This window comes from Littorina saxatilis, linkage group LG13, assembly GCF_037325665.1.
Source record: "Littorina saxatilis isolate snail1 linkage group LG13, US_GU_Lsax_2.0, whole genome shotgun sequence".
In the NCBI taxonomy this organism is placed as follows: domain Eukaryota; kingdom Metazoa; phylum Mollusca; class Gastropoda; order Littorinimorpha; family Littorinidae; genus Littorina; species Littorina saxatilis.
Window position 1 is genome coordinate 2,996,591 of NC_090257.1, and position 20,325 is coordinate 3,016,915.

A 20,325-nucleotide genomic window follows, 5' to 3' on the forward strand; every position below is an offset into this window, starting at 1 on the left:
AACATTTTTCATCAAACCCACACAACTTATCATCTAATATGATTCAAAAGCAATGAGATTTTTGTGTGATCTGGAATACTTTCTCCTTCTTTTCCTTTGCTAGTTTCAAATCAAAATCAAGCCAAGCCAAGCCAAGCCCCCCCCCCCCCCCCCTCCACCATTCCCTTCACTCCACAGCCGAAACACCTTACAGGTATCTTTCTTGTCTTACCACCATCTTTACACATCTGTCCCAGCTTCCACATGCACACATACACAAAATCAGCACTATAAATGCTCCCCGTGCAGAGCTAGAGTTCATTTTGCTGTTTGAGGAAGGTGTCAATTACCAAATAAATGCAGCAACAAATTCCTCAGTCTGCTCAGAGAATGACGCTCTTATCGCATGTCAGAGAATGACGCTCTTATCGCATGTCAGAGAATGACGCTCTTATCGCATGTCAGAGAATGACGCTCTTATCGCATGTCAGAGAATGACGCTCTTATCGCATGTTAAGGCCTAGACAAATCTGTGGCGAGTCACAAGATAATTTATTTGTAAAGGAAGATGCCGTCAACAAATATTGTCATGAAAGGAAACTTTGAGATCAAAAGAAAAAAAAAATTGTAAACTTCTCCAGCATAACCCCCCACCTACACCACCTACTACTCCTCACCTTCTATAACTTGTATATATTCAACAACAACCGCCCCCACCCCAATACACGTAATAACAATTCTGGATTATCCATGCTACAATTGATTCAAAAACTGAAGATGAATGAATACTATGAAATAAGGTCAAGGTGAAGGTCATTTCTTGAGAGCAGCAATGCCAAGGCCGACCAGACCTCCGAGGACAACGGCTGCTCCACCGACAATGGCCATTCCCATCAGTCCATCTGCACATCATAAATTATCATAATTAAAAACACATGCGACGTCGTTCGTAAAAATTTGGTATAAGTTGCACAACACACTTTTGGGTTTCGCACCGAAAACCATCTGCCAGAGAAAGAAAGAATGCGCGAGAAATGATATGACGTCATTAATCATCATGACAATTCATTACACTGTAGATAACCTGCCGTCATTCCATTCTTTCCATACCATCCTGAAGAAGGCAGAAACACGCCGAAATATTGATAAAAAAAAGTACCTAGCCTGGTTACTGGTTTGTTTTCTTTTTATTTAGGTACATGTAGTGTTCAATTTTGACCTGGTTGTTACAGATTCAAGAAGACCGGCACGGTTGGCCTAGTGGTAAGGCGTCCGCCCCGTGATCGGGAGGTCGTGGGTTCGAACCCCGGCCGGGTCATACCTAAGACTTTAAAATTGGCAATCTAGTGGCTGCTCCGCCTGGCGTCTGGCATTATGGGGTTAGTGCTAGGACTGGTTGGTCCGGTGTCAGAATAATGTGACTGGGTGAGACACGAAGCCTGTGCTCCGACTTCTGTCTTGTGTGTGGCGCACGTTATATGTCAAAGCAGCACCGCCCTGATATGGCCCTTCGTGGTCGGCTGGGCGTTAAGCAAACAAACAAACAAACAAAAAAGATTCAAGAAACTTGACCATGGACGTATCCCTAGATGTCAAACAGCCTGCAGGGCATTAAACACAAGTGTTCAAAGAAACAAACAAAGGTGTAAACTGTCAATCCCAACAAGAAACAAAGAACAGATCTCCAAGGTAACATAACTTAAACACAAAAAGAACGGAGGTGACAAACATAACACTACCATAATACCTCCTACTGTCGGTAAAATGATTTAACAGAAGATGAAATCTATTTGACTCAAGCAAACAAGGGATGGTGAGGGAAGTACAGGGCAGTTGTCAATCAACCACCACCCCTATTAGCATTGAGGCAAATTGAGGAACGCTGGAATGTTTTTAAGTGTGCAAACAGAGCTAGATGACACTATGTTTATGTGACAGGGAGACTACTGCGTCAACCTTCACAGCAGGCTCTGCAGTTGTTGGCCTTAGATAGCGCAAGCTATTTATAGCCGACACCTGTGAATTGTAGAGTTGTGTTTGTGATAGGATCTGGCTGCTGCGATCTGCTTGTATGTTCTTGGTTTCCTTTGCCTAACCAAAACAGTTTTTAAAGGGCTAAGAAATTAGCTCTAAAATTCTCAATCCTGTTTGATTGGACTTCGCCTCCAAAGGTGATTGTTGTGTTTCAGCACTCGGTTACATTTAAACTAATATTCTAAACTAAGATATCAAATTAACCCATTTTTTTTTGCAACTGAAAGTTTTGCGAACAAAATATTCATGCTAAACTCGCGTGCAGTACATGTATTACATACACAAACATTTTTTGTGATTTTTTGGTTATAGTCACCGAAAGTAGCAACTGCTCTTTTGAAACAACACTGTAATAAAACTGTAAATATCCCACCAATATCCTCATCTTGTTAAACATATTCTAAACTAGCATTTCTTTGCAAGCATTACTCCTGGTTACCACAAAACAAGGTCACACAGTCACTGAAAGCATGTCTAAATTAGTAGGTATTCCAAAGTGCTCTTCGCGGGTGGTGAAAAGTGACGCTGAGTGTGATTTTTCACTGGTTTTAAACTTGTTGAAACTCGCTGGAATGAGATGAAATGAATAAATAGAATACACCAAGATGATAATTGATTCTTCATAGTTACTTTAATACAAAAATGAAGTATTAGATTCAAAATCTAACATTAGAAATACGCATGTGAAAATGGTTGCTAAGTTGTGCTTTTCTGACGTCGGAACGAAGTTTCGCTGCGTTGTTTTAACCCCAACTGGGAAAACTCCGCTCGCGGAGATAAGCCATTAAAATTAGCAACAACCCACTACTAAAGACATAAAGAGGAAAGATTAAGCTTTCCGATAATATCAATATTATTTTGATTGGCTTCCGTTTAAGAGTACTATTTTCTAGTTAAAAACTTCGCTTGAAAATGTTGCCATCTCAGAACGAACAATATCCGGTTTTATGCATGCAAATGGCAAGGTCGGAGTTTTAACTTTCACCTGGTCTTATTTTCATACTGATGCAACCAATGGCTTGCTTCCGCGAGGACCGAAAACGAGGCAACCCGTTTTTCTCGTTGTCGAGTACGCCGTGTAATGGCGGCGTTTGACGAAGATCAAGCGATGGCACGTCACGGTCGCGAAAGTTCGATTTTGCACCCAAAATTTGACGAACCATTCGATCCAGATAGTCTAGAAGGTAAGCATATATGCCTTACAATGTGTTCTCTTTCAATTCTTTAAGATATATTTGCTTATTTCACAAAAACACGGGGATTGAACGAACCGAGTTGATAGCAGACGAAGTACGGTGTTTGTGAAGGTGGGAGTAGTGAACTTCTCGGCACGCTGTATTTTTACAGTGAGAAAAATAAAGCATATGACTCTAAACTAGTCAAAAACAAAGCAAGCAGCGATTTTGTGTTTAATTTGTGAAAGGGTAGCTTGTCAAACAAAACATCCGCTTTTAGGTATGATGAGTTGCAAATTTGTTTTCTATAATATCAGATTTCAACTGGCAAAACACTGGACATTATTGGATACTTTCCCTGGAGCACACACAAACAAGAAGGGCAAAGCCCATACGACTCACATGCTTTACACATTTTTCCTACCAAAATACATGTGACCTTGACCCAAGGTCAAGGTCATCCAAGGTCATGCAACACAAAGCTGTTAATTCAAGACATAGGAAGTACAATGGTGCTTATTGGCTCTTTCTACCATGAGATATGGTCACTTTTAGTGGTTCACTACCTTCTTTCGGTCACATTTCATAAGGGTCAAAGTGACCTTGACCTTGATCATATGTGACCAAATGTGTCTCATGATGAAAGCATAACATGTGCCCCACATAATTTTTAAGTTTGAAACAGTTATCTTCCATAGTTCAGGGTCAAGGTCACTTCAAAATATGTATACACTCCAACTTTGAAGAGCTCCTGTGACCTTGACCTTGAAGCAAGGTAAACCAAACTGGTATCAAAAGATGGGGCTTACTTTGCCCTATATATCATATATAGGTGAGGTATTGAATCTCAAAAACTTCAGAGAAAATGAGAAAAATGTGAAAAATAGCTGTTTTTTAGGCAACATTTATGGCCCCTGCGACCTTGACCTTGAAGCAAGGTCAAGATGCTATGTATGTTTTTTGGGGCCTTGTCATCATACACCATCTTGCCAAATTTGGTACTGATAGACTGAATAGTGTCCAAGAAATATCCAACGTTAAAGTTTTCCGGACGGACGGACGGACGTCCGGACGGACGTCCGGACGGACGTCCGGACGGACGGACGTACGACTCGGGTGAGTACATAGACTCACTTTTGCTTCGCATGTGAGTCAAAAAGGCCAAGCCACAAATGAAAAATAAAACCCAAGTCAAAGAACAGCAAACTGCAGCAAAAAGCAATGTCAAAACTAAACACGACTCAGACGTTTTGTTCATACTTCTGTTCTCAGCAAACTCCAGCTGACTAAAACTGTTGCCGTCACTTTTTCTTGAGGAGAGCCGCGCCCAGACCTACAAGACCCCCCAGCGCCAGAGCTGCCCCTCCCACTATCGCCATGCCAACCAAACCATCTGAAATGAGACAAGTCAACACAGGAGATTTGTGAAAACCATAATATCATTTTGCATGGTTCCATCTTAGGCCACATGAACAGATTCAATGGACCCCCCCGCCCCCCCCCCTTTAAGACCACCCCAACTAAACCTCAAGATGTTTTTGATCCGGGTTTAACTGACCATAGACCAAATAGCCTGGACCGCCAACTCGTCACGTGACCCTTCGAGGTTACGACTCTCGACTTTCAGGGGCGCGTCGCGTCCGGTTTGAAAGGCCAGCGATTCGAAGACAGTGAAAAGAAAGCACGCTCCAGTTATTTGTGTATTTGTGACAATGGGAGGTGACAATGAACTGGATTTTCCAAAACTCCAAACTAAACTTAACAAAACTCATCGAAAAACATGTTCCATATGCACTTTTCCTGAGTTTATTTTAGCATTTTCAGAACTTACCTCGGCAACTTCGTCCATGTTTACAATCGACACCGGATATCACGTCCCCCTGATTTCTGAAAGGCTTGTAAGCGTAGGTTCCTAAATGCGAGAGGCCGCTACCTCGTAATAGAGAGAAAGAGCGGAGAGAGAGCTAGTTGGCGGTCCAGGATAAATGGTCTATGAACTGACCTATTGTCCTCCAAGTCTGGGAACAACACTGATGACCATAACCAAATGTTGGAACATGAAGTGAAAGTCTTCAGTCTTGCTGCTATCAGTTCATGCCATAATGTAAACGTCTGAGGGTTGCATGAGAAAGAAAACACAAATAAAATCCCAAGTAAACTTGGCCAAAAAATTATTGCAACAAATTTCGCACCTAAATTAAAGCATTAATTCCAGTGTCATTTCATTAAAACTTGATATGCCAGTTAAGGCCGTTCACTTAACTATCAGGATCACCTTTTGGATTCAAGATTTCTTTTACATGGATCACGTGACCGCCACTCAAATAAGGGTACCCTCAAAATCGACCAGACAAAAACGCAAGGGCCGAATGAAAAATTGACAAGAAATGACAATAGGCAAAACTTTGCAACTTTGACACATGAGAAGAAAGTCAAATGAATTATCTCCCCTGAACAGATAGTTTTGTTTAGCTACCTTGCATATTTCGTGTGCTATGCTATTCTTACTGCTGCAGGTGTCGATCGCAAGAGCGGTCAAAAACAGGACTTTTTGCTTAATTTTTTTAAGGGTATCATGACAAAAAATGCTGCACTTTAGCAATGACTTGTTGGATTGCCTTGAAACTTCAACAGAATACACACACTACACTGACAAAACGAAAGAAATACATGTAACGATGGGCAAGGGTGTGTCACCTTTCTCCATTTTTTTCTTGATGTATTGATGTAGCTGTCTGGCTTGATGGTTTCCTGGTTCTATGCGCGTCACAGCGTCAATGTACTTCAGTGCTCGTTCATACTCCTGTAAATAAACAGAAATTCATTTAAAAAAAAAAGGTGCAATGGCTTGTCCTTCAAGTGGGAACAGCAAAACAAATGGATTTCCGTCTGTGCAAGATTCTATCTATCACATAAATATTCTTCTTCACAGGCCAAAGGACAGGTCCTCATTCTTGTTATCAGAAGTGCACTCACATACACTGAAAGGGCTTTAGTTTAATTAAAAGGTTCTGTTTGAAAGCAATTCTTGGTTACACAAACATACACACACACTCTCTTTCTCTCAGACTCAGAACAGGTACCTATTTTCACATAGATGGAGTTTCCTATGTCTAATACGTACAAAACAAACACAGAGGTTCAAAAACCTTGAACTTTGGTTGATACCTTCTTCTTCTTTGATCATGGGCTGAAACTCCCACGTTCACTTATGTTTTTGCATGAGTGGGTGTTTACATGTATGACCGTTTTTACCCCGACATTCAGGCAGCATATGCCGATTTCGGGGGAGTTGTTACCAATTTTTTGTGTTTGGAACAAACAGAATGAAGTAACTCCTTCATTTTCTTTTCTGCAAACAAGTTTCTTGTTCAAAATACAATAAGAAGAAACAACAACTTTTACTTTACTTACCTTTAACCTGGTGTGTCCAACGGCGATGTAATACAGGTAGTCTCTCTTCGCCAGGTCGTCCTTCTCGTTTTTCAAGAGGTCTGTCGAAACAGAGGGGGAAAAGTAGGTCAGTTTCAAAATGCCATCAAGCTTGCTTTTAAACATATAAATAATAATAATAATAATAAATGAGCATTTATATAGCGCAACATCATAACTTTACAATTATGCTCTTTGCGCTTGACACATTTAAAATTAAAACACAGTTATACAAGCATTTACATCTACATTCATAGTCAGCAACGCTTAATTAAAAGCATACACCATCAAACATGCATTACAAAAGATTCTTCCACTAACTAAATAATAAAAACATGAACAAAATAGGTAGTGAAAACAAGAAAATACCAGCTGAATACCCTTAATCAAACAGAACCTGTTATCAACAATACCGAAAAACAGTTCTAGATGTTTATATACATTATCACATTATCACTAAAACAACAAATACACTACATGTAGCCTACTGATGGACTGAGAAAACAAAATCAGGGGTTGTATTTCTTGAAGAGGTGCGTTTTAAGTGCTCGTTTGAATGCTTGGGGTGACTGAGAGTGGCGGATGTGCAAGGGGAGAGAATTCCATTGTGTGGGTGCGCAGAAAGTAAAAGTGCGTTGTCCGTATGTTTTGTTATGTTATATGAAGTCTTATATCGCGCGCGTATCTCCAGACTCGGACTCAAGGCGCAGGGATCTATTTATGCCGTGTGAGATGGAATTTTTTACACAATACATCACGCATTCACATCGACCAGCAGATCGCAGCCATTTCGGCGCATATCCTACTTTTCACGGCCTATTATTCCAAGTCACACGGGTATTTTGGTGGACATTTTTTTTATCTATGCCTATACAATTTTGCCAGGAGAGACCCTTTTGTCAATCGTGGGATCTTTAACGTGCACACCCCAATGTAGTGTACACATATGTGTCTCTAATTACTGGTTATTTCCTTCCACATCACCAGTAGATGCAGAAAACATGAACCATTGAAAGAAAATGATGCTGACTTTAGCAGTTCAAAAGAAAGGGGACTTGTAAAATTGAAGGTCTCCCAGCACAGCATTTTTACCTTTAAGCGTTGACAAAAGCAGACATGGGATTCTGAAATCGATATTTTCTACTGAAGTTACTAATACATGACTGTAGTAAGTAAAGCTGTGGTGTATACCTACTGTTTAGTGCTGATTTTGACTAACAAAAACACAAAACCCCTTCACATGGGGCTTTCTTCTTCTTCTTCTGCGTTCGTGGGCTGAAACTCCAACGTACACTCGTGTTTTGCATGAGTGGAATTTTACGTGTATGACCGTTTTTACCCCGCCATTTAGGCAGCCATACGCTGCTTTCGGAGGAAGCATGTTGGATATTTTCGTGTTTCTATAACCCACCGAACTCTGACATGGATTACAGGATCTTTTCCGTGCGCACCTGGTCTTGTGCTTGCGTGTACACACGAAGGGGGATAAGCCACTAGCAGGTCTGCACATAAGTTGACCTGGGAGATCGGAAAAATCTCCACACTTAACCCACCAGGCGGCCGCGGCCGGGATTCGAACCCTCGACCTTCCGATTAAGAGGCCGACGTCTTACCACCCCGCCCGTCCACATGGGGCTTTGAAACTTATTAAAGATCATACATTCATAAAAAAAATTTAAAAAATGTGTCTTAAAAAACATGCATTTAAGAGAAAATGTAGGTTGTACCCTCCGTGGTAGTGGTATATGTGTAAGTGTGTGTGAGTGAGTGAGTGAGTGAGTGAGAGTGAGTGAGTGAGTGAGAGTGAGTGAGTGAGTGAGTGAGTGAGTGAGTGAGTGAGTGAGTGAGAGTGAGTGAGTGAGTGAGTGAGAGTGAGTGAGAGTGAGTGAGTGTGTGCGCGTGCATATCTCAGATATATAGGAAACAGGTTGTTAACGTTCAAATTTGTTATTTGTCCTTACCTTCTAGTAGAGCAACACCTTTGTGCATGTCCTCCTGATAGCGACTGCGGATGAGACACCAGGCATAGTCAAACTGCGTCTTCTCAGCCACCTTTCCACGACGTGTCTGATCACGATACAGGGCCTCAAATTTCTGCAACAGAAAATTAAACCAAAAATTAATGTCGAAATGATTAAGGACAGTTATTATTGTTGCTTATCCTTATTAAGCTCCAAGGTTTTCCAAAGGGCTGGATTGGGTATACTTGCTTTAAGTTAACACAAGGGCTAAATTATGGTTTCTACTCACAGATCACCATCTGGTTCAATCCTGCTAAGTACCCATTCTCAGCAATGAGGTGCAATTGCTGTTGCCGTAGGTTATTTTTCAAATGCAAATTCTGTTCGTTGACTTTTACTGTCATTATGTACACAGATAATGAGATATTTAGCGACTTTCGATAATAGATAGCTGGTTGCTCCGAGTCTTCTTCTTCTTCTGCGTTCGTGGGCTGAAACTCCCACGTACACTCGTGTTTGTTTGCACGAGTGGATTTTTACGTGTATGACCGGTTTTTACCCCGCCATTTAGGCAGCCATACACCGTTTTCAGAGGAAGCATGCTGGGTATTTTTGTGTTTCTATAACCCACCGAACTCTGACATGGATTACAGGATCTTTTTCGTGCGCACTTGGTCTTGTGCTTGCGTGTACACACGGGGGTGTTCGGACACCGAGGAGAGTCTGCACACAAAGTTGACTCTGAGAAATAAATCTCTCGCCGAACGTGGGGACGAACTCACGCTGACAGCGGCCAACTGGATACAAATCCAGCGCGCTACCGACTGAGCTACATCCCCGCCCACGTAGCTCCGAGTTATACAGGTCCTAAAATCTTGCCGAGAATGCCTCAAAACAATACGTATACGTACATTACAGTCGAGTCGCCTGGCGAGGGTGAACGAAAGAAAGACAAACATGTCAATTGAGTTATAAAAGCAAATGGTAATCAATGAATGTTGGGATGATACCAGTGTCACCAACTTAACACATAACCACATTTTGAGAGAGAGAGAGAGAGAGAGAGAGAGAGAGAGAGAGAGAGAGAGAGAGAGAGAGAGAGAGAGAGAGAGAGAGAGAGAGAGAGAGAGAGAGAGAGAGAGAGAGAGAGAGAGAGAGAGAGAGAGAGAGAGAGAGAGAGAGAGAGAGAGAGAGAGAGTTGGGAGATTAATGAATATGAATTGTGAGTTGATATGATGATTTGCACCGACAATTTGCAGTCACGTTTAAGGAATTATTCATATTTAATTTTTGTACAGTATCGCAATGCGTGTTGTTCTATGTCATGTTTTATGTGTGTTGTCATATAAACACCACACAAAAATTCTCTGTTGAGATAATAAAGTCTGCTATGTCTAAACTTTAAAGGGATATAATAATCATATATTGCAAACATAGCCTGTTTGTTGACATTTACAGATAAGCATTTGGGTTTTATTTTTACAATTTCAACTGTGTGTACTTCAACACCTTGTAGTTGTACACACTGACCATTCAAACTTACTTTCAATTCACAGATCCAGCTTTGTTGTAAAGAAATGCAGTTGTGTTCTTTCCAATGATATTACGTCCACTGTTAGTGTTACATTACCTAACCTGAGCAATTCACAGCTGTCACAGGATGAGCTAATATGTGCTGTATGGAGCAAAATATGTTGCTTGGTTTCATCATCACAATACGATTTAGTACCGTCAATCAAAGTAAAGGGCGATATATGGGAGAGAGTTATTGGGTCACCCACCACCAGTAACCAATTACTCAGTACTCCGCCGCTGGACTACAGACGTTCGAATGAACCCAGTCCACATCAAGAAAGAAGAAGAAGAAGATATGGAAATGTTACCGCCTCGTTGGCTTAAAAATACAAACTGAATGTTGAATTGAACAAAATATGAAAGAATGTTGATTTTTAATGGGAATTGCTCTATGAAATTGTGAACAAGAAGAACAGCTCTTGTGAAAACCCTTAACAGCATGTCCTGTGCTTGTTAATTTTTCGTTCATTTTGACGTAATTGTACCTCGATCATTGCTTAGAGTTAGACTGGGTGTGAGGAGCAAGTCAGAGAAAGTTGACTGCAAGTAGAAATCAGAAGGATGCAGCTGCTAAGATAATTTCTTAGTTGTGCTGTGCACTCCACGCGGGTCTTAAAACTCTTTCTATACTAAGGACCGCATATCAGGTCCCGAGGCTCACAACGCTTGTGTACTAAGGACCGCATTTGCGTTCCGCGAGTTTGTAGGTCACTTGGTTAGAGGTCGGGGGTCAGATGCGAAACTAAAAGGTATAGCTCCCTTCTTTGGCCTTCTATAAGTGCGAATGCACTCTTAGCTTCACGAGACAAGCTGCGAAGTTTGTGGCTGACCCTAGCTCTGCGCGTCACTCGCTTGACAAGATGGCGACGTCTACTGCTTCGTCTGGCAATCGTGGTGTAAACAATCCTCGTTTTACGTTGCAAGAGACTATTGAATTGTTGACAACAGAGGGCTCAGATCTGGAAGATTCTGATGTGGAGGACGATACTGACAATGACAGTGATTACAGTGGTGAAACTGAAGTGGGGAGTGAATTAGGTGAAACTGAAAGTGCAAGTGGGAGTGAGAGTGGGCGTGACGAAGAAGCACGCGGTGGTGGTGAGGGAGAAGAGACTTTTGCTGGGGTGGGGGTAGGTATGGGGGCAAGTGATGAAAACAATGACGATTTTCTTCGGTTTTTGATGAAGGATTGGCATCAAGACTGTTCCTATTTTACAACTCTGCCACCATACACTGGCCGTTCAGGTCTGCATGTCGACCACATGGTGTGTGATCAGATTTTTCGGACATGTTCACAGTGCTTACATGACCACCAAATGGAAAATCAGTTGGTATTTGTTATGTTTTTGTGTTAGCACAATCTTCATACAAGTAAACAGAAACAGTTTTGTTGCAAACAGAGCCTTCATAAGAAAAAATGCTTCTTAGTCAAAATACATACCCCCTTTATCGTATTGCGTAAAATATACCCATAAATTCTGGACATCATATTTTTATTTTTGTTCACAAAAATGAAACCAAACTTTGGCATATGTTTTAGCAATATATTCACAATAAAACCTATGAGTTTGAAGGCTGCATCTTGTTTTGTTTATTTTTGAGATTTTTTTTGCAAACCCATGCAAATGGCCAGTTTCTGGGGAGAGACTGGGGAGATAATGGCCAGTATAGAAAGAGTTAATTCCACGTCAGTATTAGCAGGCCGGAGACTGACTCATAAACAAGTCTTCTAGACTTCACACTGAACAGACGACAGTGAGGACAAGTGGCATAAGTTGGTCTATATTAATCAAACCTGTTCGTAAAAATTCTGTTAGTCCCATAAACATCGAACTAACGGATACACTCGCCATTTACACGCCCTTTTCAACTTTCAAAACGCCATCATTCAAGGATTACGCACCTTCAAATCTGCAGGGTCGATGTGGTCTTGAATTATCGAGTCCATCTTTTTATGAAGTTTGAGACTTCTTGCTTTGAAGATGTGACGAAGGGAGGCTACTACGGCCTCAATGACAAAATATACCGAAATAGTTTTTGCTTGTGCATGTTTTTCGTGCACAGATTGATACATCCTTTTGGAACTCTTTTAGCACGTGCTATACTGCATGTATTGTTTTTCTTTGTCTTTTCTGTTACTACACAACTGGTTCTCAGCTGCGTCAGAAACACAACATTGAACTACCGACCATTAGAAACTGATTTGACACAAATGTTTACTTAACAAAAACAAATTTTTGTCACAGACACAGGCTTCTCTAATTCTTGTGAGTTCTTATCTTTGCAAAAGAAGCAAGTGAAATGTAGATGACCACCGTAACAATATCTGCTCTTTGCTACCGTGTACTGAAAGGAGGCAGAAGCTATCTTAAATGAATAATCCCTTGATGGAGTGAGAAATTTCATGAACATGTCATTGTCCGGACAAGATGTGCAAAGCACCGGCTCCAATCTCCATCCACATAAAGTCACCATCTGTGTGTGTGTGTGCCTGTGTTTATGTGCACATGCTTGTGTGTGTGTGTACGTTTGTGTACATGTGTGTCCGTGTATGTTTGTGTGTACATGCATGCGTGTGTGTGTACGTTTGTGTTTACATGCATGTGTGTGTCTGTGTATGTTTGTGTTTACATGCATGTGTGTGTGTACGTTTGTGTTTACATGCATGTGTGTGTGTACGTTTGTGTTTACATGCATGTGTGTGTCTGTGTATGTTTGTTTACATGCATGTGTGTACGTTTGTGTTTACATGCATGTGTGTGTGTACGTTTGTGTTTACATGCATGTGTGTGTGTACGTTTGTGTTTACATGCATGTGTACGTGTGTTTACATGCATGCGTGTGTGTGTGTATGTTTGTGTGTACATGCTTGTGTGTGTGTACATTTGTGTGTACTTGCTTGTGTTTGCATTTGTGTGTACATGCTTGTGTGTGTGTACATTTGTGTGTACTTGCTTGTGTTTGCATTTGTGTGTACATGCTCGTACATGTGTGTCTTTGAGTACATGCTTGTATGTCCCTGCTTGTGTGTGTGTGTGTGTTCACACACTTCTGTATGTGTATGCATGCGTGTGTTTGTGTGTGCATGCTTAATGTGTGCATGTTTTTAAAACAATTATTATCAGCGAGAGGTGTGTGCAATGATCTCCGCAAGTCTTTGCAACATTCCAACAAAGTCTTCAAATATAGTACTTACAATACTTACCCCCACTTTATTTTTAAGATCTGATTTTCGCAGATTTTTGGAGGTCTTAAAAGGGGGGTATACATAAACTGTCTGTGTGTTAGCAACAAATAATAACAACAAGAAGAGCAAACGCTCGATCGAGTCACTTTCGCAGTTCTGAATATTATATGAGGCATCAGATGGACAGGAAGAAATTGCTATTCACAACATAATACAGATGTAAATAATTTGATGTAAAGAATAATCCTATAAAGTTTGAATCAAATCCGATGAATAGTTTCAGAGATATGATATTTCAATTTTTTTCCTTCAAGACATACCTGTGACCTTGAAAAAGGTCAAAGGTCACCAAAGCAGACGTCAAAGTGTAGAGGTCACTGGGAGTCACGTTCACATAAAATTTGAGCCCGGTCACTTTTATAGTTTCCGAGAAAAGCCCAACGTTAAGTTGTGTGTTGCCGAACAGAAAAGGCTAGTTATCTCCCTTGTTTTTCTGATAACGTTCGTAAAAGGCTACAGATGTAAATACTTTGATGTAAAGAATAATCCTACAAAGTTTCAATCACATCCGATGAACTTTGTCAAAGATATAAAATGTCTAATTTTTCCTTTGACGCTGACCTGTGACCTTGAAAAAGGTCAAAGGTCAACGAAACCATCGTTAAAGTGTAGAGGTCATTGGAGGTCACGACTAAACAAAATATGAGCAGGATCGCTTTGATAGTTTCCGAGAAAAGTCCAACGTTAAGGTGGTGTCTACGGACGGCCGGCCGGACGGCCGGCCGGACAGACTAACACTGACCGATTACATAGAGTCACTTTTTCTCAAGTGACTCAAAAATGATGCAGATACAGTAATAACACAAGTGATGCAGATGCTTCAAAACATTCCTTTTATTTGTACATATACACATCAGTTAGAATCAACACTTTAATATGCATAAAAATAATCATGAACTTGACTGAGAAAAGCTGTTCATTTTAAGCAATTGTCCACCGATACTTCTTCAAACCATTTTACCTACAAATTGTGGAGTGTCTGTTCAAGCACATAAACAAAAATTCAGTCAAATGCATGTTAAGCTTTACTTCGTTAAAAAACACACACAATTAACTCATTGTCTCCCAGGTTCCGTACCCACTCATATGGCTCTATCTGCCCAGGTACGGATATATCCGCTCTGACTGTTAGCTTCAGTCGCTTCCTGTAACGTCAATCTATCGCCTGCATTCCAGCGTGTTGATACACAGTTTCTACAATTCCGAGTGACCTGCTGCAGCACAGCTGGTCTCGGCTAAAAAAAACTTGGTCAACATAGGTGGGGTAGAAAGTACAAACATCTCTTCCACTGCTAAGCAAAGACCCATCCATGTGACAATCATGAAAGCGCACACAATGTGTCCTTTCATGAAAGGTGTCCTCTCATGGGAGGGCCTCACATCGCAGGTACCACTGTACCAAAAGAAAGTACACCTTTGATCTGAGTACATAGAATTAACAAACCAGAAAACCTACCTTACCTTAATTATATACTGTACAGCATTTGATGATAATGTAAAATAACCACACATTCAGGAATGAGGTGGGGAAAATAGAGAATCAGTAGAGAAACAAAGGCAGGGTAGAGTGGAGGGAGAGGAATCAGGAATTTCAGCTGAGAATTTTCATCCTTGCAAATTCAATGACATAAAAAATTAAAACAATCAAACAAACAAAATTCATCTAAGGGGTCCATGTACACCGATTATACGCATGATAATATTTTCATCAAAAACATGCAACATTAGCAGAGGAGAAAAACAATTTTTACATTTAACACTTTGCAAAAACCTGAGCATTATTCAACCATTGAAGAACACTTTTGTTTGATTATAACATAACAATGTTCCTGTTTTATGACACAACACAATGTTACTTTTTTGTAATCCATAAATCGTTGAATTAAATTGTTTCTCCTGCTGTAAACATGTCAGTAATTAAAAATACACAATTAACTTGCAACAACAATGCACAGCAATCTGAGGTCAAATTGAAACAAGGTACATTTTGTGTTTTGTGACATCACACACACCCACTGTCCAAAGACAAGAGGGAATTTTTCTGAAACATTTCTAGAAATCAAAAATCAGCAAAAGTTGGTCATGTGAAGCTTCAAAACGTTCACAAGCTTTTTGTAAATCAAGCAAAATGTAATTGTAATGGCAGTGTTATGAAAGCTATTAAAAACATTAACTTGATAAGGGTGTTGAATTTAAAGACCAAAACTTTTTGAATAAAGCAAAACTTGAAATTTACAAACAGCATGAAAAAAATAAAGAAACATGAACTTGATAAGGGTGTTGAATTTAAAGACCAAAACTTTTTGAATAAAGCAAAACTTGAAATTCACAAACAGCATGAAAAAAAAGAAAGAACAACGTCTAGGTGGTGAAGAAAAGTGAGACAGCAAGCACGAGAAACAAACAAAATGCAGACATTGAAACCAAATGTACATGTACAACTGAAATCTTTTTGACAAAATCTTTTCATTCTCATTCTCATTACTTTACTGTCCCATCGCTGGGAAATTCGGGTCGCTTCCTCCCAGTGGAAAGCTAGCAGCAACGGAGTCGCGCTACCCAGGTGTCTGCGTGTTTAGGTGTATTCAGCCACCTGCACTTATGGCAGAATGACCAAGGTCTTTTACGTGCCATTGTGATGACACGGGGGTTTGTTTGTTTGTTTGTTTATTTGTTGCTTAACGTCCAGCCGACTACGCAGAGCCATATCAGGACGAGGAAGGGGGGGATGAAGGGGGCCACTTGTCAAGCGATTCCTGTTTACAAATGCACTAACCCATTACTTGTGTCCCAGCAGGCTTTAGTAAAACTAAATTAATACCTACTGGAAGATTACCAGTTTCCAGTATGTTAAAATAGGCTTAAGCTATCTACTGCTGGACTTACATCAGAACACTAACAGATTAAACTATACATGAATCGCGAGACAAGCGGCAAGATAAGAGATTTTTGGAAAAAATACAGGTGAATGAGCAAGAAGGCAGAAAAAAGAAAAGAATTCATGAAGAAAAAGAGAGCATGACAGGAAAGAGGAACCAAAAATCTACCTAACAGCAAACTAGAAAGCTCCTGCGGTTCCAAAAACAGGAGGGGCCTTTAATTTCATAACCGCAGTGCCCCACTGCGGGATGACACGGGGGTGGGAGATGGATACCGTCTCTGGGTCTGCACATAAAGTTGACCCGTGTCCGTCCCGGCCCGAATTCGAACCTGCGACCTTTCGATCACAAGTCCAGTGCTCTACCAACTGAGCTACACACATATTTTTGGCTCACGTAAGTGTAGCCTATGCGATGATAAACTTTGTCTGTCTGTGCGTGCGTGCGTGCGTGTGTGTGTGTGTGTGTGTGTGATAGAAACTTTAACATTTCCGAGTCTATGGGTTACGTCAGTCTCGGTCAAAAGTGTTTGACGTGTGTGATAGAAACCATTTGAAGACGTCACATTATGACGTAAGAGGGTTAGACGTCACGCAAAGGAATTACTGAACGTCTCGGTCATTGTTATTGTGAGCGGGCCGAGACTACTTGGCAGATCCAGGGTCTCGCTTTCTTGCACAGTTTCACCTATGCTTACTGTGTGTGTGTGTGTGTGTGTGTGTGTGTGTGTGTGTGTGTGTGTGTGTGTGTGTGTGTGTGTGTGTGTGTATGTGTGACGGAGTGATTGAGTTTGTGTTACTGTTTGTCGATTTCTTACGTGAGCCTTGAAGGCTTCGCCTCTTGTTTAATGATGTAGTTATACAAAGATAAGCTGTAGATTTAAAATAGTATCAAGCATTAATACATACACTAAGCAGGGGAAAAAACCACAATAAAGAGTTCCAACATTTGACGGCACTGTAATAAAGCACTCCTCACCATATTTCTATTGCATATTTTCTCAAAAGAAAGGCTTTCTCTGCAAATGGTCTGGAAAAGATGTGGTTTTCCCATCAGATATTATCACTCAGATCTATTTTGTTTGTTGAGCGTTATTGTAAAATCTTTTTCTTTCAACCGATACATGTATTGTCTGTCTATTTGCACACTTCCTTGAATGCTGATCAAAGTCTCTGGTTTCAATATATTTTTTACAGCCACCACAACAAATTTACTTCAATTCTACTGATATTGTACACACCTCACCACAATCTGTTGCAGACTATCTGCCCAAGAGCAAAACAATCTAGTAGCACTCATTGTTCCTGTTTTTGTGTGTTGTTTTACATGCTCGTCTTGAGAATTTGGTCTACTTTTATAAAAAATAAAAAAATAAAAAATTCTGAGCACACACTTATATTACTCAACACTCAATTTCTCTTCATTTACACTTAACGTTATGCTGAATTTCTTCTTCCGTGCAAAAGAAAAAACAAACAAAAAACATCAACAATAAAATAAATACTTAAAAACAAACACCAAGACAAAAGTAAACCTCCCAAACCTCATCAATAAAAATTACTTTAAGAAGTGTTCTGACTCCACACCGAGACATGTGATTGTGTGACTCCAACACAGATTCCGATGGCAACCCTCCACCTCTACATTAGCACCTACATGTGTTGAACGCCTGATCCACCGAATCAGCAAAAGCAGTCATTGTTCTTCAGTGTCATTCACTTTCTCACTGCCATCCATTTTTTCTTCCTCACTAGTTTTCATCCAGTCTTATATGTCTTGTTCACGAGCACATTGTTTTGGTGAAAGCAGGGAAGTGCTCATTTTGTGGCACCGGCACTGGCGCCTTCAGATCTGTCTCCCGTAGAGAAGACTTCCGGCACTTCTATCTCTTCCGGAACTTTGGACGAGATCTCAGACTCTACTGCTAGCTTCTGGCCCTGAAAGAGAGTAAAGGTAAAAATGTTATTTCATTTTATTTAATCACAGGACATTTTTATCTTCACATTTCTGTGGACACAAGTGCATTAAAGTGATGTCAAAAAGAAGAAGAAAAATTGTCACAGAAAAGAAAAAAAATACCTCAAGATCCTGTTTATTTTCTCATTGCTGTGTTAGGCCTAAAAAAAAATAGGTGTGGTTACGGTAACCCGACCTACCCTATTTTTAGGGGCCGACCCTATAACTTTTTATTACATTTGTAAAAATAAAAATAAAAAAAAATAAAAAAACCGAGTGCAGAAAACGCAATGAAAGCGAAAGCGCTCGAGTCGCACACTTATTTCCCTGTCAAGTAGGTTTAATTTGTACACATTAGAAAAAAAAGTTTTAAAAAAAAAAGTGATTGCCTACCTTCCTACCCTATTTTTTTTGGCTATGTTACCGTAACCACACCTATTTTTTGTTTTGGCCTTACCAAGGGAGAAAGGCGAAAGTAATGACACAGATATAGACGCACACCTGGGCTCCCATTGAAAAAAAAAGAAAAAAAAAGTGACCCTCATGAAAACATGGTTGATTTCTCCCTGGAAAAAGCCAGCTGCCATACAGTACACTGCTCCCATTTTTGTTTCTTTTTCCGGCATGGCTGTGTTCATGTTTCCAAGCCCTGAGACTTTCACTGGGAACGTGGGATCCTTATCGTATGCACGCATGCACACACAAGACCAAGTGCGCACGGAAAAGATCCTGTAATCCATGTCAGAGTTTGGTGGGTTGTAGAAACACGAATATACCCAGCATGCTTCCCCCGAAATTGGCGTATGCTGGCCTGAATGGTGGGGTAAAAACGGCCATACACGTAAAAACCCACTCATGCAAAAACATGAGTGACCGTGGGAGTTTCAGCCCATGAACGAAGAAGAAGAAGAAGAAGAAGAAGAAGAAGAAGAAGAGGACTCAGTAAAAAATAAATCCCTCACCAAACCCAGGATTCAAATGCACGCTGATAGTGGCAAACAGGTTTCAAAGCCAGCGCCACTACCGACTGAGTTATCTCCCCCCCATTTATTAGAAATTCGCAATAAAAGGGGGAGCCCGGGCACACAGAGATTTAGGTGTCCCTCCATCCTACCACGCTCACATGTATATTTTTTCTGGTACAGTGTATGTGCATGTGTGTATATGGGTAGAATGCTGACCTGTCTGAAGATGGTGGCGAACTCCTCGGCAGCCTGCAGAGAGCTGAAGTAGGCCTTGAAGTGTCGACGTACCGGCTCGTCCGTGGCAAAGTCTATCGGCTGCCACTCACAGCTCTTCTTCTTCTCATCCCTGCGACACACAACGATGACATTTACAGTCAAAGTAAATAAAGAATTAAAGCGACTTGTACAATCATGGCCTTGCATGTGTCTTCCCTGCAAGCGGCTGAACATTATGAGATAAGTGTGTCTAATTAGTGTTGTCTAATTAGTGTTGTCTAATTAGTGTTGTCTAATTAGTGTTGTCTAATTAGTGTTGTCCAATTAGTGTTGTCTAATTAGTGTTGTCTAATTAGTGTTGTCTAATTAGTGTTGTGTAATTAGTGTTGTGTAATTAGTGTTGTCTAATTAGTGTTTGTCTCTGCAATTAAAAGACCGCTGGGTCGATATACAGTGGAACCCCCCTCTTAAGACTTCCAAAAATCTGAGAAAATCAGTCTTAAAATGGAGGGAGTCTTAAAATGGAGGGAGTCTTAAAATGGAGGGAGTCTTAAATGGAGGGAGTCTTAAAATGGAGGGAGTCTTAAATGGAGGGAGTCTTAAAATGGAGGGAGTCTTAAAATGGAGGGAGTCTTAAAATGGAGGTAAATTTACAGAGCTTGTGAACAGCACATCTGACAAAGAGAGGTCTTAACAAGTCACGTAAGGCGAAATTACAACATTTAGTCAGTCTTTCGAACCCACAGAATAAATCTGAACGCACTGCATTTTTTTTAACCAAGACAAAACAGCTTCGTCAATCCACGCGGCAAGGAAGTCGCTCATTTTTTCTGTGCAACACGAAGTGAAACTGACATGCAAGAATCCTGGGACAGTAGGGGCGACCACCCCCAACCAGGCGCGTTC

At 40.6% G+C, this 20,325-nt stretch overlaps 2 protein-coding genes across 3 annotated transcripts in view; both read right to left on the reverse strand.

The window, feature by feature from the left end:
• Positions 1–145: 145 nt before the first annotated feature.
• LOC138946283 (mitochondrial fission 1 protein-like) lies at positions 146–12,132 on the reverse strand. Its single transcript, XM_070317826.1, has 6 exons — positions 12,060–12,132; positions 8,582–8,714; positions 6,603–6,682; positions 5,886–5,991; positions 4,449–4,581; positions 146–881 (listed from the first exon to the last, which is right to left on the reverse strand). The coding sequence occupies exons 1-5, from the start codon at positions 12,102–12,104 to the stop codon at positions 4,490–4,492; spliced, it is 456 nt and encodes a 151-aa protein (XP_070173927.1). The 5' UTR covers positions 12,105–12,132; the 3' UTR covers positions 146–881; positions 4,449–4,489.
• A 2,085-nt stretch (positions 12,133–14,217) lies between these two features.
• LOC138946267 (E3 SUMO-protein ligase RanBP2-like) overlaps positions 14,218–20,325 on the reverse strand; it is a 112,954-nt gene continuing 106,846 nt past the window's right edge. For both annotated transcript variants that reach the window (XM_070317805.1, XM_070317804.1), the window contains exons 51-52: positions 19,420–19,549; positions 14,218–18,219 (exon numbers count right to left, since the gene is read on the reverse strand). In XM_070317805.1, the coding sequence (XP_070173906.1) occupies positions 18,100–18,219; positions 19,420–19,549 (250 nt within the window). In that variant the 3' untranslated portion in view covers positions 14,218–18,099. The remainder of the gene's footprint in view (positions 18,220–19,419; positions 19,550–20,325) is intronic.

Coding starts and splice junctions, on each gene's coding strand:
- LOC138946283 (XM_070317826.1), bottom strand. CDS start 12,104: ATGGACTCGATAATTCAAGACCACATCGACCCTGCAGATTTGAAG. Junction 8,715..12,059: donor TCGACCCTGCAGATTTGAAG/GTGCGTAATCCT, acceptor TTTCTGTTGCAG/AAATTTGAGGCCCTGTATCG. Junction 4,582..5,885: donor CAAGAAAAAAATGGAGAAAG/GTGACACACCCT, acceptor GTCTCATTTCAG/ATGGTTTGGTTGGCATGGCG.